This window comes from Tupaia chinensis, unplaced genomic scaffold, assembly GCF_000334495.1.
Source record: "Tupaia chinensis unplaced genomic scaffold, TupChi_1.0 Scaffold143758_1, whole genome shotgun sequence".
NCBI classification, from domain to species: Eukaryota; Metazoa; Chordata; class Mammalia; order Scandentia; family Tupaiidae; genus Tupaia; species Tupaia belangeri.
In genome coordinates, this window is record NW_006203607.1 from 2221476 (window position 1) to 2239968 (window position 18493).

General features: G+C 39.2%; 1 protein-coding gene and 1 pseudogene across 3 annotated transcripts in view; one reads left to right on the forward strand and one right to left on the reverse strand.

Annotated features, from left to right (window-relative positions):
* Positions 1-18493, reverse strand: part of RLF (RLF zinc finger) — a 95208-nt gene that overhangs the window by 51155 nt on the left and 25560 nt on the right. For 2 of the 3 annotated variants that reach the window (XM_027766901.1, XM_006164945.3), the window contains 3 exons: positions 11663-11817; positions 8830-8911; positions 2438-2570 (listed from right to left, as the gene is read on the reverse strand). In XM_027766901.1, the coding sequence (XP_027622702.1) occupies positions 2438-2570; positions 8830-8911; positions 11663-11817 (370 nt within the window). Of the gene's footprint in view, positions 1-2437; positions 2571-8829; positions 8912-9198; positions 9222-11662; positions 11818-18493 lie in introns of those variants that run through there. The other variant, XM_027766898.1, reaches the window with a different exon arrangement.
* Positions 9703-10559, forward strand: LOC102489473 (U6 snRNA-associated Sm-like protein LSm6 pseudogene; annotated as a pseudogene).

Consider the following 18493-nt stretch of genomic DNA (forward strand, 5'->3'; position numbering starts at 1 on the left):
GGCTGACCGTGGTTTGAGTCCTGGACCTGGCGGCTTGCTTTTTTGCATTCTCTCTTTCTCTCTCTCTCACATGCACACAGTCTGTCCCTCTCTGATCAAAATAAAATAATTCTTTAAAAACAACAAAAAAAAAACCAGTTTTCCCTTGGTGTCCTTACTGATCATGCCAGGCAGAAGCATCAACAACTGACACTTCAGTTACAAAGTTTGGGGCAGAAGTCACAAAATTAAATAAAATGTTCATAGGCCCTTTGAAAAAAAATTCATATAGTAGTTACTCGGATGTTAAAAAATGTACTTTATGCCTGTGATTACTACTTTACTAAACAGAAAACAACCAGTGAAAAAATTACCACTGCTTTTGGGCATCACATATGCTAGTATCTGGGCTGTAGGAGCAGTAAAGATGCAAAGGAAGCTCTCTAATGTTCTGACCTGAAATTAGCATAAGGGACAACTGTTAAATTAGGCAGGCCAGAGGTTCCCCACCACATTCACTGTGGCCCTCAGACACGCAGGTATCAGATACTTATGTAGCATCTTAAACAGAGTGCAAGTTTTCTTAATCTTTACTGGGTAGGAAGGACATGACAACAGCATTCAATACATAGGACAGTAATGCTTTGCCCATTTCTTGATGCTTTTCTATGTAAATAAATAATTTATTACTACTAACACCTGAAGTGGGTGACACAGTTGATTAATACACCAGCAGAAAATATACATGATACATTTACTTCGACCCCACCTTTTCCCTCTGGAACTTGGGCCTACACACACAGGGCATGCTTTCTGCTCTGCCCCAATCAAAACTTAAACCTGGACTGCGACCTGCCTAATTCTGGATGCATTTGAAATGACTCTATTCTGTCCTCTAATAGCTTTTATCAATGATAAAGGTGATATTTTAGCCTCCATCTGTTTATATTTACAAAGAGATACCATTTATTGAAGACCTGAGCAGAAAACAATAAACACCAATTTCTTTTCCATTTAACAGCTATTTTATTTACTCTTTCTTTGTCGGTACAATAGGTAAGCAGAATTATCAGAGAAAAGGGACCAACCCAAGTCCCCTTATGCCAATCTTCAAATATGGAGAGGCCCAAACAGCATGTACATAGCAGATGGTTAAATATGGTGAATGAATAAGCTAACTAGGACATTTTCATGTGTCACATATTCAAATGACTTGTTCAAAGACCTAAACAAAAGGTATCTCAAAAAGTAATAATTGCTCTGAAATCTGTATTAATCCCAAAATATACTTAAGAGAATGTGATCTTTTAAATTTTTCACTAACTTGAAGCAAATGAAGTTACAATTGTTGCCTCTATCAAATGAAATATTTTTGGGTCTCTCAAATGCAAATGTCAACTCAAACCCCTAATTTTTCTACTCTGATAATTTTGCAAATAAAAAATTTCATTTTTATACTTCTCTACAAAACACAGAATTCTAATTATTTCATAATTACAAAATAAAAAAGCATTTTTTATGGTTCTCAGTTGCTACAACCAGTGAACAAAGTATGAGTAAAGCTCTACCATACACCAAAGACTAGACACAGAGTATTCCTTTTTTTCTCAAGAACTCTGAACACTGTTACTCAATGTAGTATTATTTTAAAACAAATGCAAAGGATAAATAAAACACTACCTAAAAATATTTAAAATAAAATAACCAAACATTAAATGTTCTTTTAAAAAATTCAGACAGGGGCCAGCTGTGATATGGTGGTTAAAATGGTTGGATCCACATGGGTGACTGAAAGGTTTGAGTCCTGGACCCAGCAGCTTGAAAAGTTTGCTGGGCACTTGTACAGGCTCAAAATCCTGACAGAATGGAAGAGAAGAGACTGTGGTATAGCCATCTCCCTGGGGGATGTTTTCTCACTTCCCCTTTCTCTGTATCTATCTGATGGTCTCACATCCAATAGCAAATTAAAAAAAAAATTTTAACAAAGGATGCATTCACTTGTCAGAGAAAGTGGGAGAGGGAGAAAGCACCTCCTAAGAGGTATAGTAACACTGCAATTCCTTCTCCGTTCTATCCTATCAGCATTTTGAGCACAGACATCTGGCATGTTTTTTAAAGCCTCCAGGGCCAAGATTCAATAAGAGGTACAGTAACACTGCAATTCCTTCTCCATTCTTCTATCCTATCAGCATTTTGAGCACAGACATCTGGCATGTTTTTTAAAGCCTCCAGGGCCAAGATTCAAACCCTGCAGTCAGCCATGTGGGATCTGTCTTGTTAACCACCACACTATAGGCAGGACCCAAATTATATTCTAATAGTTAATTTTTCCTACTCAAAACCAGAATGACCCTGTGTGTGTGTGTTTGAAATTCACAAAATTTTAATGTATCATCAATTCCAGTTCTCTTAGAACTAAATCCTTCTTGAATACTGTCAGTGACGTTTTAAGACTTACCTTCCTCTGTGTCTACTGGCTGTTGAGACAGAATTTTAAGAAGAATTGGGTTTTTCCACACCCCTTCCTTGGTAACATGAACCAATATTTGTAGATTATTATTTCCAAATTCCAATAATGCATCATGTGACTCCTAAAAACAAGAACAACACATCCAGAAAACAAGCTAGTCATTAATATAAAAAGTAGTTTGCCTTTTCAATATATCTGAACATCTATAAATTGAACACACTTATAATTTAGGTTTCCTAAAAATGAATAAGCAAAAAGAGACTATACTCCAAGCTTTGTGAAATTCAGTTGTTACCTTTAACAAACAAACAAACAAAAAAACTAAGATACTTTCATTATGTTAAAGATTACTTTAAAATAAAATATTTCCCTGAATTCCTGTTCATAAAATGCACTTTAAAATATTTCCCTGAATTCCTGTTCATAAAATTACCACCACAATTCTACTTAGACCCTTGTGTTACTGGATATTTGGAGTGTCCTACTATTAAAATGGCTTGATACTACCCCAGCTGCGTTGGCATGGGTGATAGGGCGGTGCTGTGTACTACTACAGCCAGAGGGAAGGCCCGGGTTTGGATTCCAGGTGGACACAAACACAAGCAAGCCCGGCTGGCTGAGAAGTCAGGGAAAAGGTTGTGGTACATAGCAAGACCCTGTTGAGGATACCTGGAGATACCTGTCTCTTTCTCTCTCTCTCCACTCTCTTTTAGGAAATGAAGAAAAATAAAATGTAAAGATAGTATGAATTATTAGCAGTCTCTCTGAAGACCTGATAATCCTAGTTGTAGCTAATTTAACTATTTTAATGCCACTGGTACCACTTCCTTTTTATGTTCTGCAATATTTACACAGGCAACCTATTCCTTCTGACAAACTTATTACTTAATGACACCAGGCTGTATCATTATTTAAATTCTCTTATTCAAGTACCATTTAAATGACAGGTGGCTCTATATAAAGAAGTCATAAAAAGTCTACATTATTAGTTATCATTCTATCTTCTCATCAAACAAAACATAATCACCAATAGTTTGTCCTTTAAAGTACTTACACCCAAAGCATGAGGAAAAGAGGATCAGAAATTTAACCTGAAATAAATAATTAAGTACATGTCTCACTGTCCTCTGTCACTGTGAGGTTTACTGGTTATAGTGAGGCTGTTCACATGTTCTAAAATTTTAACGTATTTTCCTTCTCTTAAGCTGCTGAAATGCTTTAGCAACATAAGATTCCACCTATAGTCATACTCCTTTGGAAAATATAAGCCAAAAATAATGTTCACACACCTAAGGACATACTTTTATATTCATTCACACAAGTTAAAAATATAGTTTATATTCCCCTCTTAACTTCCATGTTAAAATAAGATAGGCTTTTAAACCACACACACACACACACACACACACACACACACACACACACTGAATTATCTTCTGCTATGAAAGGGTTTAAGATATGGAACTGATACAGAAAGTGATAGTTGCAATGAAGAGTTTACTAATAGCAATACTAAATTAATGCTACGATTTCCCTTTAATAGCTTGGTGTGTCCTCAGGCTTCTTTCTCTTTCACTTAGGTTGACCAGGCACTTACAATGAAAATGAAGATACACACACACACACACTCTGAATTATCTTCTGCTATGAAAGGGTTTAAGATATGGAACTGATACAGAAAGTGATAGTTGCAATGAAGAGTTTACTAATAGCAATACTAAATTAATGCTACGATTTCCCTTTAATAGCTTGGTGTGTCCTCAGGCTTCTTTCTCTTTCACTTAGGTTGACCAGGCACTTACAATGAAAATGAAGATTCTATGTGGTAATTTCAGAATTTGCTGCGTGTCAGTTTACTGTATTTATAATATCTAATGGGCCTATACTGTTACACTTCAGCAGATAGCACTATCACTTATTATGATATATAGAAACTGAAACAAAAGCTACAGTTTGGGTTAAAAAAAGTTTTCAGAGGTTGGGAGATGGCTAGTTAAGTCAACTGCATACCACATGGCCAACTGCATAGTTCAAGTATCGTACCCGGTATGTGCCCAAAATCCCAAGACAAGAATGGAAGGGAAAGGACTGCTGTGTGGTCATCCCCCCAGGGGATACTTTCTCACTCTCTCTCTCTCTCACTCTCTGTCTGTATTGAGTGTATATGCCTTATAGCAAAAATTAAAAACAAAAAAAAAAGTTTTCAGGGACCAAGTGATGCTCTCTGGGGCTGACACACATAGGAAGGCTGTGGGTTTGTATCCAAAGACCTCCCGAATATGCAAAACACGAGTGTCCCCCTACTGCACAACTGGATGAGGCCAGACTGCATCATGGCACCAAGACCCTGTTAGAGGTGCTTTTTCTCAGTCTCTGTCTTTTTCTCTCTAGCTTATGGAAGAAATAAACAAATTTCTATAAAAATCTTGTTTAAAAAGATAGTTTGGGACCAGTAGGTGGTGCGGTGATTAAGGGTGCTGGACTCCCATGTGGATGACCATGGTTCAAGTCCCAGACCTGGCGGCTTACTTTCTCTTTTTCCAGAACAATATGTACCTTATTCCATCACTAGGAAGAAGATTCAGGAGTGGATCCTACCTTCAACATCTTACAAGTAAAGACCACAGAAGAGTTGATGTAAAATATTTAAGTGTGTGTGTGTGTGTGTGTGTGTGGAATTGCATATTATTGCTTATCATTAACTTGATTAAAATTGCTTGACTAAAAAAAAATTTTTTTTTAAATAAGAAGACCTAGGTCAGTAGATGGCATGGTGGTTAAGGTGTTGGATCCTAATATGGCTGACTGCCCAGCTCAAGTTTTGGATGCAACTTGAAAACATGCTAGGTAATATGTGTGTGCATGCCCAAAATCCCGAAAGGAGAATGGAGGAGAGGGGACTGCAGTATGGCTGTCTCTCCGACTGGGTGGTTTCTCACTTTCCCTCTCTCTCCATCTCTCTTTGGCAAGGTTATGCACTCTAACATTTTTTTTTTAAAGGAGATCTATATATGAAATCCTAGACACAATCATGACAATGATGAAAAGAGAAAAAAACTTGCAAAGAATAAGCCCTCGTTTCTATTTATTACAAAATCTTTTGGCAAGCATATGCACTCTAACAACATTTTTTTTTTAAAGGAGATCTATATATGAAATCCTAGACACAATCATGACAATGATGAAAAGAGAAAAAAACTTGCAAAGAATAAGCCCTCGTTTCTATTTATTACAAAATCTATTTTTTTTTTGAGAGGTTTTCGCTATAGGGCGCGTGCGCTTGCCAGACAGATAGAGAGAGACATAGACAGAAAGCGAGAAATCACCCCCCAGGGGGGATGGTCACACCGCAATCCCTTCTCCTCCATTCTCCTCTCAGGATCTTGGGCACTCACGCACACGTGCCTGGTGTGAGTTTAAGCCACCAGGTCCGGGAGGCGAACCGCGGTCAACTACGTGGGAGTCCAGCGACATAGCCATTACGCTAACTGCTGGTTACCTACAAAATCTATTTGAGGGGCCAGGATGGTGATCAAGGTTCACCACATGGTTGACAACGGTTTGAGTCCTAGACATGGTGGTCTGAAAATCATGAGGGGCATGTGGGCATGAGTGCCCCAGATCCTAAGAGAATGAAAGAAAAGGGACTGTGGCATGGCCATCTCCGCTGGGGGGTGACTTCTCACTTTCTCTATGTCTGTCTTTCTCAGGCAAGTGCATGCACCCTAGAATAAAAACCTAAAAGAAAAAAACATATATCCTACATTCTAATAAACACTGATAGAATTTACGAGGAGGAGGGGCATTATTTTCTTCAAGCAAACAAACTAAGAATGAAGAAACACGAGTATACACTCTTTTAAAAAATTAATAAAAAATAAAGTAACACAGCTAATAAGAGTTAAGTATAAAAGTAAGAATATCCTTCTAAAATGCCATATGCCAGGACGAAACTACTGGCAGGCCTCAAAACAGAATGACAATGACCAAAGTACTATGCATGAAAGATAATTTCAGCAGCTGTGTGGGAACGTGAGAAATTAGGACTGTATTAGGCATTAAAATAAGGCAACAACATGGCAAAGAGTTCCCTTCTCCTCAAAGAGAAAAATCTTATATTTCTTTTTGGGTTATATATCCTAAAGGAAAGGTAATTCCAGATCATGAAGCAAAAGTCTGTTAGTATGCAAATATTTGTGTCTACAAGAAATAAGTGCCAGGGACCATGTAGTACTCCCATGTAGTCAACCGCAGTTTGAGTCCTGGACCCAGTGGCTTAAACTCACACTGGGCGCGTGTGTGTGCGTGCCCAAGATCCTGAGAGGAGAATGGAGAAGGGATTGCAGCGTGGCCATCCCCCCTGGGGGGGTGATTTCTCACCTTCTGTCTGTCTCTCTCTTTTTGGCGAGCACACACGCCCTATAGCAAAAACCTCTTTAAAAAAGGAAGAAAGAGGGACCAGCAGTTAGCGTAATGGCTATGTCACTGGACTCCCATGTAGTTGACTGCGGTTCATGTCCCAAACCCGGTGGCTTAAAACTCACGCCGTGCGCGTGTGTGTGTGTGTGTGTGTGTGTGTGTGCCCAAGATCCCGAGAGGAGAATGGAGGAGAAGGGACTGTGGCGTGGCCATCCTCCCTGGGGGGTGATTTCTCGCCTTCTGTCTCTCTGTCTCTCTCTGACTTTCTGGCGAGTGCATGCACCCTATAGCATAAACCTCTCCAAAAAGAAAGAAAGAAAGAGAGAGAGAGAGAGAGAGAGAGAGAGAGGGAGGGAGGGAGGGAGGGAGGGAGGAGTTCTAGTAGTTAACCATGTAAACTCTGAGTACAAGTCTGGATGCAAATTTGGGGTAACCTAATTAACCTTTCTACACCTGACTCACCATTTATAAATGGACATTAAGAAATTCACCACATTGTGGGCCAACAGGTGGTATGATGGTTAAGGGCACTGGACTCCCTAACGGATGACCCAGGTTCAAGTCCTAGATCTGGCGGATTGCTTTCTCACTTTCCCTCTCTCTCTTTTTCTTTGTCCCTCTCTGGTCAAATTAAAATAAACTAAATAAATAGTTAGAATAAAATAATTGTTTAAAAATTTCACATTATAAAGTCGGTAATTGCTTAAAAGATATAAAACATGTAAAGTGCAGGATAGATCAGTACCTGGCACATCATTAATGATTAATTCATAAAGAACTGTTTTCTTTTAAAGTTTCTTTCACGCATGAGTGAGAGACACACAGAGACACAAAGAGAAAGTACCCCAACAGGGTCGTCATGCTACGATCCACTCCCAGCTTCAACAAGTCTGCATTGGAGCTGGTACATGCCCAGTAAACTCGGGCAGGCCTCTGGACATGAACCCAGAACCTTCCCATATGGGTCAGCCTTGCAAAGCTCTGTGTTACTCCTGTGCCCATTTGGCTCTTGCTATTGTTCATCATGTCTTTTTTTTTTTAAGTAGTATTTTTCTGTCTGCACAGGAAAATCTGCCTTCCATTGCTAACACTACACTTGCTTTTTCTCCTACCTTATCCCTTCCTAACTTGCTGCTTGCTGACCTGCTCACCTAACTACAAAAAGCAGTGATGAAACCAATGTGAGAACCCAAGAACTCCTGTAAGCAAAATGCATGAAAAGAATCTATGATGACTACTCTGGATATTTCTGAGACCTGTAATGCTTGGCACAATCCCTGTAGCTTAACAGGGAAAGAAGTGAATCTTAGATGTGATGAAATACGCAGTTTTGTATACTAAAATTACCACATGTACTATGAATAATCCAAACATTACTCCTTATAATATGTAAAATTCTAAATTTTTTTTTTTTGGGGGGGAGACTTTTTTGCTATAGGGCGCGTGCACTCGCCAGACAGAGAGAGACAGAGAGACAGAAAGCGAGAAATCACCCCCCAGAGGGGATGGTCACGCAGCAATCTCTTCTCCTCCATTCTCCTCTCGGGATCTTGGGCACGCACGCACACGCGCCCGGCATGAGTTTTAAGCCACCGGGTCCAGGACGCGAACCACGGTCAACTACGTGGGAGTCCAGTGACATAGCCATTACGCTAACTGCTGGTTCCCTAAAATTCTAAATTTTTGATAGCTTTATTCTGTCAACTTTATCTTCAAACAATGAAAAAAATTTTTTATTGGTTTCTAAGCTACATAAAGGCAAATGCAGCCATAAGAAAGAAACTCATTTTTAACATGCTCCTTTTGTGTGGAGAGCCCTTTACTCATTTTATAAACATAACAGCAAACATATAGTGAGGTGGTTTTCGTCCTGAGTTTCCAATTTCATTTCTCTGGGACTGAGTATGTAGGCATCTTAGATACCTATACAGAGAAATTTTTTTGACCTAAAATCAACTCACCTGTAGAGACTGAAGGAATGGTACCCAGACTTCACATGGCACTTCACTTTCAGATACTGAAAGCAGTAATTCAAAACAACTCCTACAATATAAATAAGTATATAAAGGTGGTTACAATAGTAAGTACAGTGTGACATCAATGTTGAATATACACTATACATTTGTTTGGACTTCTGAATATTTTTACTCTCCAAACTTTTCTTAAGGCCATATTAGCATCCCAACTTTAAAAAAGAGAAAGAAAAACCACAAGGCTCCATATTTACATGATTGCTTTTGCTTTAATACATTTGGCAAGAATGCAAGCCTCTTTTTTTTTTGGCTATAGGGCACTTGCACTCGCTGGAGAGACAGAAAGCAAGAATTCACCTCCCCAGAAGTACAGCCAACACCGCAATCCCTTTTTCTCCTGGGATTCTGAGCACCCAAAATCTTGATGTGAGATTCAAGCCGCCAGGTCCAGGAATGTGAACTGCAGTCAGTCATGTGAGAATCCAGCAGTGCAACCATTATGTCATCGGCTGGTCCCAAGAATATAAGCCTTTTAGAAACCATATTCCAAGTAGGTTTTTTTTGTGGTTGGTTTTGGGGGAGGGCATTCATAAAGGACAATTCTGATTCCAAGGGATAGGAGCTTGTGATTCACCTGATTAGGTAATAAAGCATATGTACATCTATCTAGGTTTCTGTCAATTGCGGAGGATGCAGAAAGACTTGCAAATCATGTCTTTACCTCTAACAAACCAAGTAAGAAAAAGTGTTTCTTCATTTTACTCTAATCATTACCTAGAAAGTAGAGAGAAGACATAATAGAATAATTAAAAATAAAAAAAAAGAAAAGAAAGAAATGTTCAACAACTTGAAAAGATCAACTAAAAATACCAATCAAGGGGCTTGTATGCGGGGAGTGAGGGTTCTGGAGCTTGGCTTCGAGATGAGGAACCTGGGGCTAGGAAAGGTGAAAGGATGAGTTGTCTAAGTCACACAGCTAATTAAGTAGCAGAGCTGGGATTAGAACTCAGGTTTCCTGCCTCCCAAGATTGTTACAATGAGTCTGCGGAAGCAAACCCCCAGTGACTTTTTGAAGCAAATCATCGGATAACCAGTTGTGGTAAAATTAAATTCTGGAGTGGATTATCGAGGGATCCTGGCTTGCTTGGACGGCTACATGAACACAGCCCTGGAGCAGTAGAGTACATGAAGGGGCCGCTGAAGTGTAAGTACAGAGACGTGTTCATCCATGGGAACAATGTGTTGTATGTAAGTACACAGAAGAGAAGGATGTGAAAACACCAAGAGAGCAATAGTTTTCATAGTTGGATATATATTTTTTTTATCAAATTCTTTTCTAATTTTTGGTTCTTCCGTGATGTAATTTGTCCTGTTTCGTAATAGTTGGTGAGTTTTTAATTGACATGTGAGTATCATAAATGTATACAATTGTGGGTTTAAGTGTAAAAAGTTCTTTGACACTTAAATTTCAGTCATTTTCTTTTACCTCTGTGTCAGAATAGAGAATGCTGAAAGAATTTTAAAAATGACAAAAAAAAAAAAAAAATCAAGCAGCTCGGCACGGTGGTTTGCAATAGAGGGCACCACTGTGTGAGGCTGAGGCCACACAGGAGGTCTAGGTTTGGTTCCTGGCCCCACCTAAACAGGAAGGCATGGTGGTGCATGCCTGGTGTCTAACTGGGAAGGTAGGCCAAGAGAATTGCAACATAGCAAGACCTTGCTCAAAATACCTTTCTCTCTCTCTTCCTACTACAGTCTCTCATTAAAAAATAAACAAAGATGGGATCAGCAGATGGCATAATGATAATGTCACTGGACTCCCACGTAGTCAACTGCAGTTCAAGTCCTAGACTCGGCAGCTTAAAACTCACACCAAAGAGCCAGCAGGTGGCATGATGGTTAAGGGCATTGGACTCCCACAGGGCCGACTGCGGTGTGAGTCCTGGACCTAGCAGCTTGCTTTCTCATTTTCCCGGTCACTTTCTCTGTCTCACTCATTCTGTCCCTCTCTGGTCAAATCAAAAGAAATAAAATTAAATAAACTAATTCTTAAAAAAGAAAAAGAAAAAGAAAAAGAAAGATAAGAAAACTCACATCGGCACATGTGCATGTGTGCCCAAGATCCCAAGAGAAGAATGGAGGAGAAGGGATTACAGCATGGCCATCCCCCCCCCCCCGGGGGGGGGTGTGATTTCTCGCTTTCTGTCTCTGGTGAGTGCTCGCACCCTATCACAAAAATCTCTCTCTCTCTAAAATATAAATAAATTAACAATGAAGCAACATCTCTCTAAAATCTTACAGAATATTTCCTTACCCCTTGGGGGTTAGACTAAGTAATACAGAAATTGGGACCCGACAGGAAGAACAATGGAATTATAAAACTAGAAGGCTACTGTTCCTAAAAGCATGGTATTAGAGATCTGGGGCTTGGGAGAACAGGAAAAAACAGATAAGATCAGAGAAAAACAAAATGAACCACCGAGACTATAAATTATCCTGCTAAACAATCTATAAAACCAAAGAAGGTAATCCCCAGCTAAAACTGAACAGCTGTTTATCTTTTCAATTTGCAGATAATTTACATTAAACATGGAATTTTGTCTGCTACTGGACAGTCAAATATTAAAATGCAGCTAAATAATGATGGGCTTCTAAGGTGATAAACTCCTACTGCAACCAAATATTTTCTGTTAGTAAAACTATTTAGTTCAAATAATTTAATCAAATTCCAAAATTCCAGTGTTCCCCTCAAAGTATTCATTGTTCCTCAAAAATGATCAAGGGTATTCCATTTTGAGAATGATTTAGCTTTTAAACTTACAGTACTAATCTGCCAAGCACTAAGAGGACATCTTCACATTCAGTAGTTAAATAAGGACGTGCGCTGGCAAAGCTTTGGATGGCAAGTCGATATACTTCCAGAAGATATGCGATATGTTCTGATGCATTCTTGTTGCTTGCATATTGCAATAAAGTCTAAAAAATAAAATTAAAGATTTAATTATTTTACATATAAAAATCATACAACAAGATTATCTTTGCTCTCAAATTTTGTAACAAATGAATATACCTTTATTTGCCTTTTTAGGCTGTGGTTTGTTTAAAGGGTTCTGTTTTTAATGTTTAATGAATTATTTCTGTTGAATTAAAGAAAAAGCAGAATTGGGCCAGCCGGTGGCACGGTAGTTAAGGCAGCTGGATCTCACATGATTAATTGTGCTGTTTGAATCCCAGATTCAGTGGCTTGAAAAACATACCAGGCATGTGTGGGGGCATGCCCCAAATCCTGAGAGAAGCTCACAGGCAAGGGATTGTGGTGTGGTCATCCTACTGAAGAAGGGGGGTGATTTTTCACTCGCCTTCTCTCTCACTCTCTCCAGTGAGTATACATGGCCTCTAAGATAATTTTACTTTAAAAAAAAAAAAAAAGGCAGAACTGCTCTTTGACACGAGAGTAAGTCTGAGAGTAAAGCCTCTAAAAGCCTATAGTTGTTCTCACTAGGTCTGGTGTTACTTTCCCTGAAATTCAATAATTGTTTTTGAAGGTTTTTGCCATAGGGCACATGCACTTGACAGGGAGAAACAGACAGTGAGAGAGAAAGCGAGAAATTACTCTCTAGGAGGATCGCCATACCACAACCCCTTCTCTATTTTCATGCTGAGATTTGGGCACTCGCAGGAACCCACTCAGCGTGATTTTTGAGCCACCAGGTCCAGGACTGGGACCACATTCCACCATGTGAGAATCCAGCACTTTAACCACCACACCACTTGCTAACCTCCAATAATGAATTTTGTTAAAACAGTATTAAACTAAGCACCAACCATGTGCCAAGCTCTGGGGTACAGCAAGATATGATCCCTGCCATCTATGAAAAGGAATTTATTCCTAAGTATGGCCCCAAGTCCTATGATTCTATATGCCTATTTTCTTCTGCACACACAGTGTTGATTAGGTTTCCAGGGATTGATTCACACTAACCAACGTATAAAAGATTAGTTATATATATATATACAAATATTATATAAACATCTAAACATGTATCTATAAAACACATATAACTTAATGTTACATATTTCTTGTTTCATTTAAAAGTTAACATAAGCATTTAAAAAATGTTCACCATCCCACATCAAAGCCACAATGAGATACCACTTAACCCCAGTCAGAATGGTAAAGATTAAAAAAAAAAAAAAAAAAAAAAAGGTAAGTGCTGGCAGGGCTGTGGTCAAAGGGGAACTCGCCTATACTGCTGGTGTGAATGTAAATTAGTCCAACCACTGTGGACAACAATATGGAGGTTTCTCAAAGATCTATAAATAGAACTACCATATGATTTAGCAATTCCACTCCTGAGTATCTACCCAAAGGACAGGAGAACAGTCAGTCAGAAAAGTGCCTGCACATGTAAGTTTACTGCAGCATTATTCACAATTGCTAAGACATGGAACCAACCCAAATGATCAAGAACAGATGAATGGATTGAAAAATGTGGCACATATACTCTATGGAATACTACTCAGCCATAAAAAAAAATTTAAAAAACAAGATCCTAGCTTCTGATAGAAAGTGGATGAATATGGAAAATTTATTGCTGAATGAAGGAATGAAGCAAGTCAAGCTATGAAAGAGAGACAATGTATGTCTCTACTTAATATATACCGGCTGTTCGCACTCTATGGTGGAAATTGAAAGACTAGTGGATAGAGAAGCATGGAAAATGGTTATGGATACTGAATTCAGTGAGAGAGGAGGGTGGAAGAAGAGGGAGAGTGTGAGGAAAGATATTAAGGAGAAAAATAGAGAGGCAAGACATTTAAGGAACATAGAAACAGATTATTGTCTGTCCATGATGATGTGTACAGTATCCTCAACTGGACTGGTGTGAAGTGTATTCAAGTTGGGAGAATTCACTTTACACTAAGTAAGGTATAGTGATTAAATGTATCAAAGAAATTAAAATTTTTTAAAAAGTTAATATAAATGTCAAAATGTCAGTTCATTTGTTTACAATGAGGGATGGTCACACTGCCACCCAGGGTAAAAAAATTTCCCTATATTATCATATCTGAGAAGTTATCTGATGAGCATGAAATCCAAACCAAAATGGAACCATGATAAGGCCAGGTTAATTACATGTGTCCTCTCGCTAAGAATTTGTTCAAACGATGGTAGAAACCTGGCTTATGTTTTCCCTATACAGTGCTGAAAAATCAATGCTCAATTCTTATTTGGGAGTGCCTCTTTATGAGTTTGATGGAGTTGTTCTTTTTCATGTTAATATATATCTTTCTTCTAACAACTGATCAGGTTTTTCCTTTGTTCAATTGATGTATCTAGTTAAGACTTAAATTATGTGTCATAGCCTAAATAGGCAGGATAAAGCACTATTTCCCCTAGAATATGCATTTTGACTGGGCTAGGGGATTCTTACAAGTTTTTGGCTAGGACTCGTTTTATAGGCAAGTAATTTTCTGAGGGTAGCTTTATCTTGAGTGAATTACATCTTAACTGAATTCATTACCCCCCAGAATAATCTGTTAGTTTCCTAACTTCCTATGTTCACTTTGATTTTTCTGTTTAAAGAACCATAAATAGCTATGGTAACAGTGCAAGATTCCACTGGGTTTTCTACAGCTTTAATTTCCACACTAATGGTCCCTATACACACACACATTGAAACCACAATTGAAGAGCTTATAAAACTGACTCCCAACAATCCTGATTCCCAGCTAAATAAAGAAGTAGCAAGCAAAGAATACAGAACATTAACATATTTATAATATAAATAAGATTTCACCTAACCTTTCCTCAGAGATGTAGTAAAATCTGTGTTAGAAACCAATTCTGGTTTAGGTTAGCAAATTACTTATTGTATACATCAACAGTAGCCTAACAATCAGAGCTTTAAAAACTCATATTTGGTCCCAAATTTTATGTTCCCTGAAGTCATATTACCAATCTTCATAGGTCTGCCCACTTCTACCCACCCCCGCCCCAAGAAGTCTCAAAAGTGTTTGTTGAATATATTCACCAATTTATTCATTTGACAAAGGTCTGTTATGTATATAATGCTAGGTGCCAGGGAAAAAGACAGGAGCTATCCTCATAGGGGTTTCAGAATTAGCCTAAACCTGGTAACTCAAACTACACAAGCACATTAACCAACTGCTAACTAAAGCGTGCAAGAGACGGGCAAAGGGCACACAGATACAGTAGAATTTTCCACTATCTGCCACTTAGAACGCTCCTACCACCAATCTAATATCCTCTGGCACATTCCATTAAGATTTCTACAAGTTACACAATTTCAAAATTTTAATATCCTGTGGAATTTGTGTTTACAGCTTATCTTATACTGATCTATACTTTTTTATATTCCTAAATCCTTACCCCCAATGTGTTAGTTCAAAATAAACACAGATCTCCTTAACATACCCACTATGGGCATAATTTAGCCCTTTGAAGAAACACTGGAACAATCTCTTTGTTATTGCTTCTTTATGACAGAGAGAAAGACAAGCACCCTCAAAAGGATCTCACACTATGATCCTCCACCCCCGCCCCCATCTTCCCTACCAGCCAGGATCACGGGCACACGCGCCCTGCGTGTACAGATCCACTGCAGAGTCAAGTTTGCAACTTCTGTATGGATCCAGCTTCACTTGAGCAGCACGTTACCGAGATGTCACGGCACTAGCCCACTATCATCTTTTTTTTTTTTTTTTTAATGCAAGATGAGGCTGAAAGATTAGAGCCACCCAAGTAACTTTTTAAGTATCTTTAGCACAAAATTCCATAAGACACAGGGAAGAAAAACAAATGTCTCAATAGGAATTTCAATTTTAGAAAATACCAACAAAACTGAAAAAGGAGCAATAAATGATAAGTACAACTCCCCACCAGTTCAGTGGCATCTACAGTGACCAAAAAAACATTTTTAACATTTACCTATCCATTTATTTGTGGTGATTTTCAAGCCCTTGGGTCTGGAACTCGAATCACGGGTCAGCCATGTGGGAATCCACCACCTGAACCACCATGCCACCTGCTGGCCCAAGTAACCAAATGACCCCTCTTTGTTTTAGTAAACTAATTTATTCAACCTCCTTTTAAGTCCAGGGATGAGGACTATTCCTGCCTTTCAACAGCTATGTACACTGAGAGGCCAGATATGAGCATATTTGTTAAAAACTAGCCAGTACCATAGTGGGCGGGCTATTCTTTTTTCTTTTTTAGAGATTTTTGCTGTAGAGCGCATGCATTCACCAGAGAGACAGAGAGAGGTTCAGAGCGATAGAAAAGGAGAAACCACCCCCAAGGGGAATTGGTCACGCTGCAATCCGTTCTTCCTTCTCCTCTCAGGATTTTGGGCACGCGTGCACATACCCAGCGCGAGTTTTAAGCTGCCAGGTCCGGACCTCAAACTGCAGTCGACTACATAGGAATCCAGCAACATAACCATTATGCCACCTGGTGGTCTCCAGAGTGGGCTATTCTAAACTATTCGTACAGGAGTGCGCTCATTAACAACTCAGACAGATCACCCTAAAATCTCTCTCAAGTCCTTGTTATATACCTCAACTGCCTATTATACATTTCCATCTGGATGTCCTATTCAAATCTCAAATTCAAGATATCCCAAACTAAACATCTTCCCCAGCAACTATGCTCTTCCTCCTGCATCCCACCTGTGCGTTTTCGGAAGCCAGAGCTTTAAAATAAATAAATAAATAAATAATTTTGAAATCATCACACCAAAACTTGTTGACTCTACCTCAGAAATACCTTTGTCCGGGGTCAGCAGGTGGCATGGTGGTTAAGGATGCACATGGGCCAGCCACGGTTTAAGTCCTGGACCTGGGCAGCATGCTTTCTCACTTGCTCTCTGTCTCTCTCTGGTCAAATTAAAATAAATAAACAAATAAATAGAGTTAAATAAAAATAATTCTTTAAAACAAGAAAAAGAAAAAGAGAAAAAGAAAAAGAAAAAAAGAAGGGGAGTGTGAAATCACCTTAGGCACGTGGGGGGGGGATGTGCACACTGTAAACCCCTCTCCTCCAGTTTCCTCTTGAGATTTTGGACACACACACACACACACACACACACACCTGACGTGATTTTCAAGCCACCAGGTCCAAGACTCAAACTGCTATCCAGCCATTTGGGTCCCAGTAGCCTTAATCTCCATGCTAATTGCTGACCACTAAAGTATTATCTTTAATTTGCAGCACGTAGTATTGTGATCATCATTTGGCTTTTTCCCCCTAAGAATTTACAACATCTAACTTCCATTCTAAAGTGACTACTTCTGATAAAAATTTCCAGCAATAGCACTAAATATCTGTACTTCAGAATGGCTGGTAAAACTGACAAAAGATAACTGGTGGGTTTTTTTTAAAGAATTATTTAATTCCATTTTTTATTACATTTTTCTAATTGCTACAGGGTAGTAGAGAGAGGGGGAGACAGAGGAAGAGAAGGAAAGCTGCCAGATCCAGGACTCAAACAACAGCCAAGTGGGAGTCCAGGACCTTAGCCACTACGCCACCTGCTGGCCCACTGTTTATTTTACAAGCTGCGTGTCCTATGGCAATAGGGAGTAATGTAATAAGGAGTTTACATTATTTCAAATTTTTCATATAAAGCGAGAAAGCTTATTTTGCTTGCTATTTCTCAACACATAATGCTTTTAGAATTACACACGAGTGAAATGTGACTGCATTACAGGGGTAAACTTCCAGGATGGGGCAGCACCTGAGCTGGATCTCTCTGGTATGGTTCAAGTTTCAAATGCAGAGGTGGGGGGAACAGAAAGGCTAAACAGAGAAAGCAAGTCTGGCAAAGTTGAAAAAGAGAGATAAATGACTAAAATGATGAGAACAGCTGGGGTAAATAGTGAAGAGACTTTAAATGTCAATAAACAGTGAGAAAGCACAGAAGTTTCCAATAAAGAGACTATGCTGGGCATAAGAGGAAAAAGAATGAGCAGAAAACAGCTGGCTGCTTAGTTGACAAAGTAACTAGAATAAATTAAAACCCCTAAGGCTTTTATATATATTCACTGGATTCAGTCCATCAGCCCTGCCTATTAAAATTATTTTTAGATAATGATTCTGTTACAGGATTTAACTATACTTTCTTTTCCTTTTTTTTGGGTGGTGGGTGGGGGGAGAAGTTTTTGCTATAGGGCATGTGTACTCACCAGAGAGAAAGTGAGAAATCACCCCTCTTCCTGGGAGGATGGCCACAGCGCAATCCCATCTCCTCCATTCTCCTCTTGGGATCTTGGGCACACATGCACATGTGCCTGGCATGAGTTTAAGCCACCGGGTCTGGGACTCAAACCGTGGTCGATTACATGGGAGTCCAACAACAAAACCATTATGCCAACTGCTGGTCCCAAGGGATTTAACTATACTTTCTAGTGTCATTTCATTTTCAATTTTTAAAAGTACCTTTGGCAGGGCCAGCAGACGGTATGTTGCTTAAGAATGTTCAACTCCCCTCACGCCGGGCGCGTGTGCGTGCGTGCCCGAGATCCCGAGAGGAGAATGGAGGAGAAGGGATTGCGGCATGACCATCCCCCCCGGGGGGTGATTTCTCGCTTTCTGTCTCTATGTCTCTCTCTGTCTGTCTGGCGAGCGCAC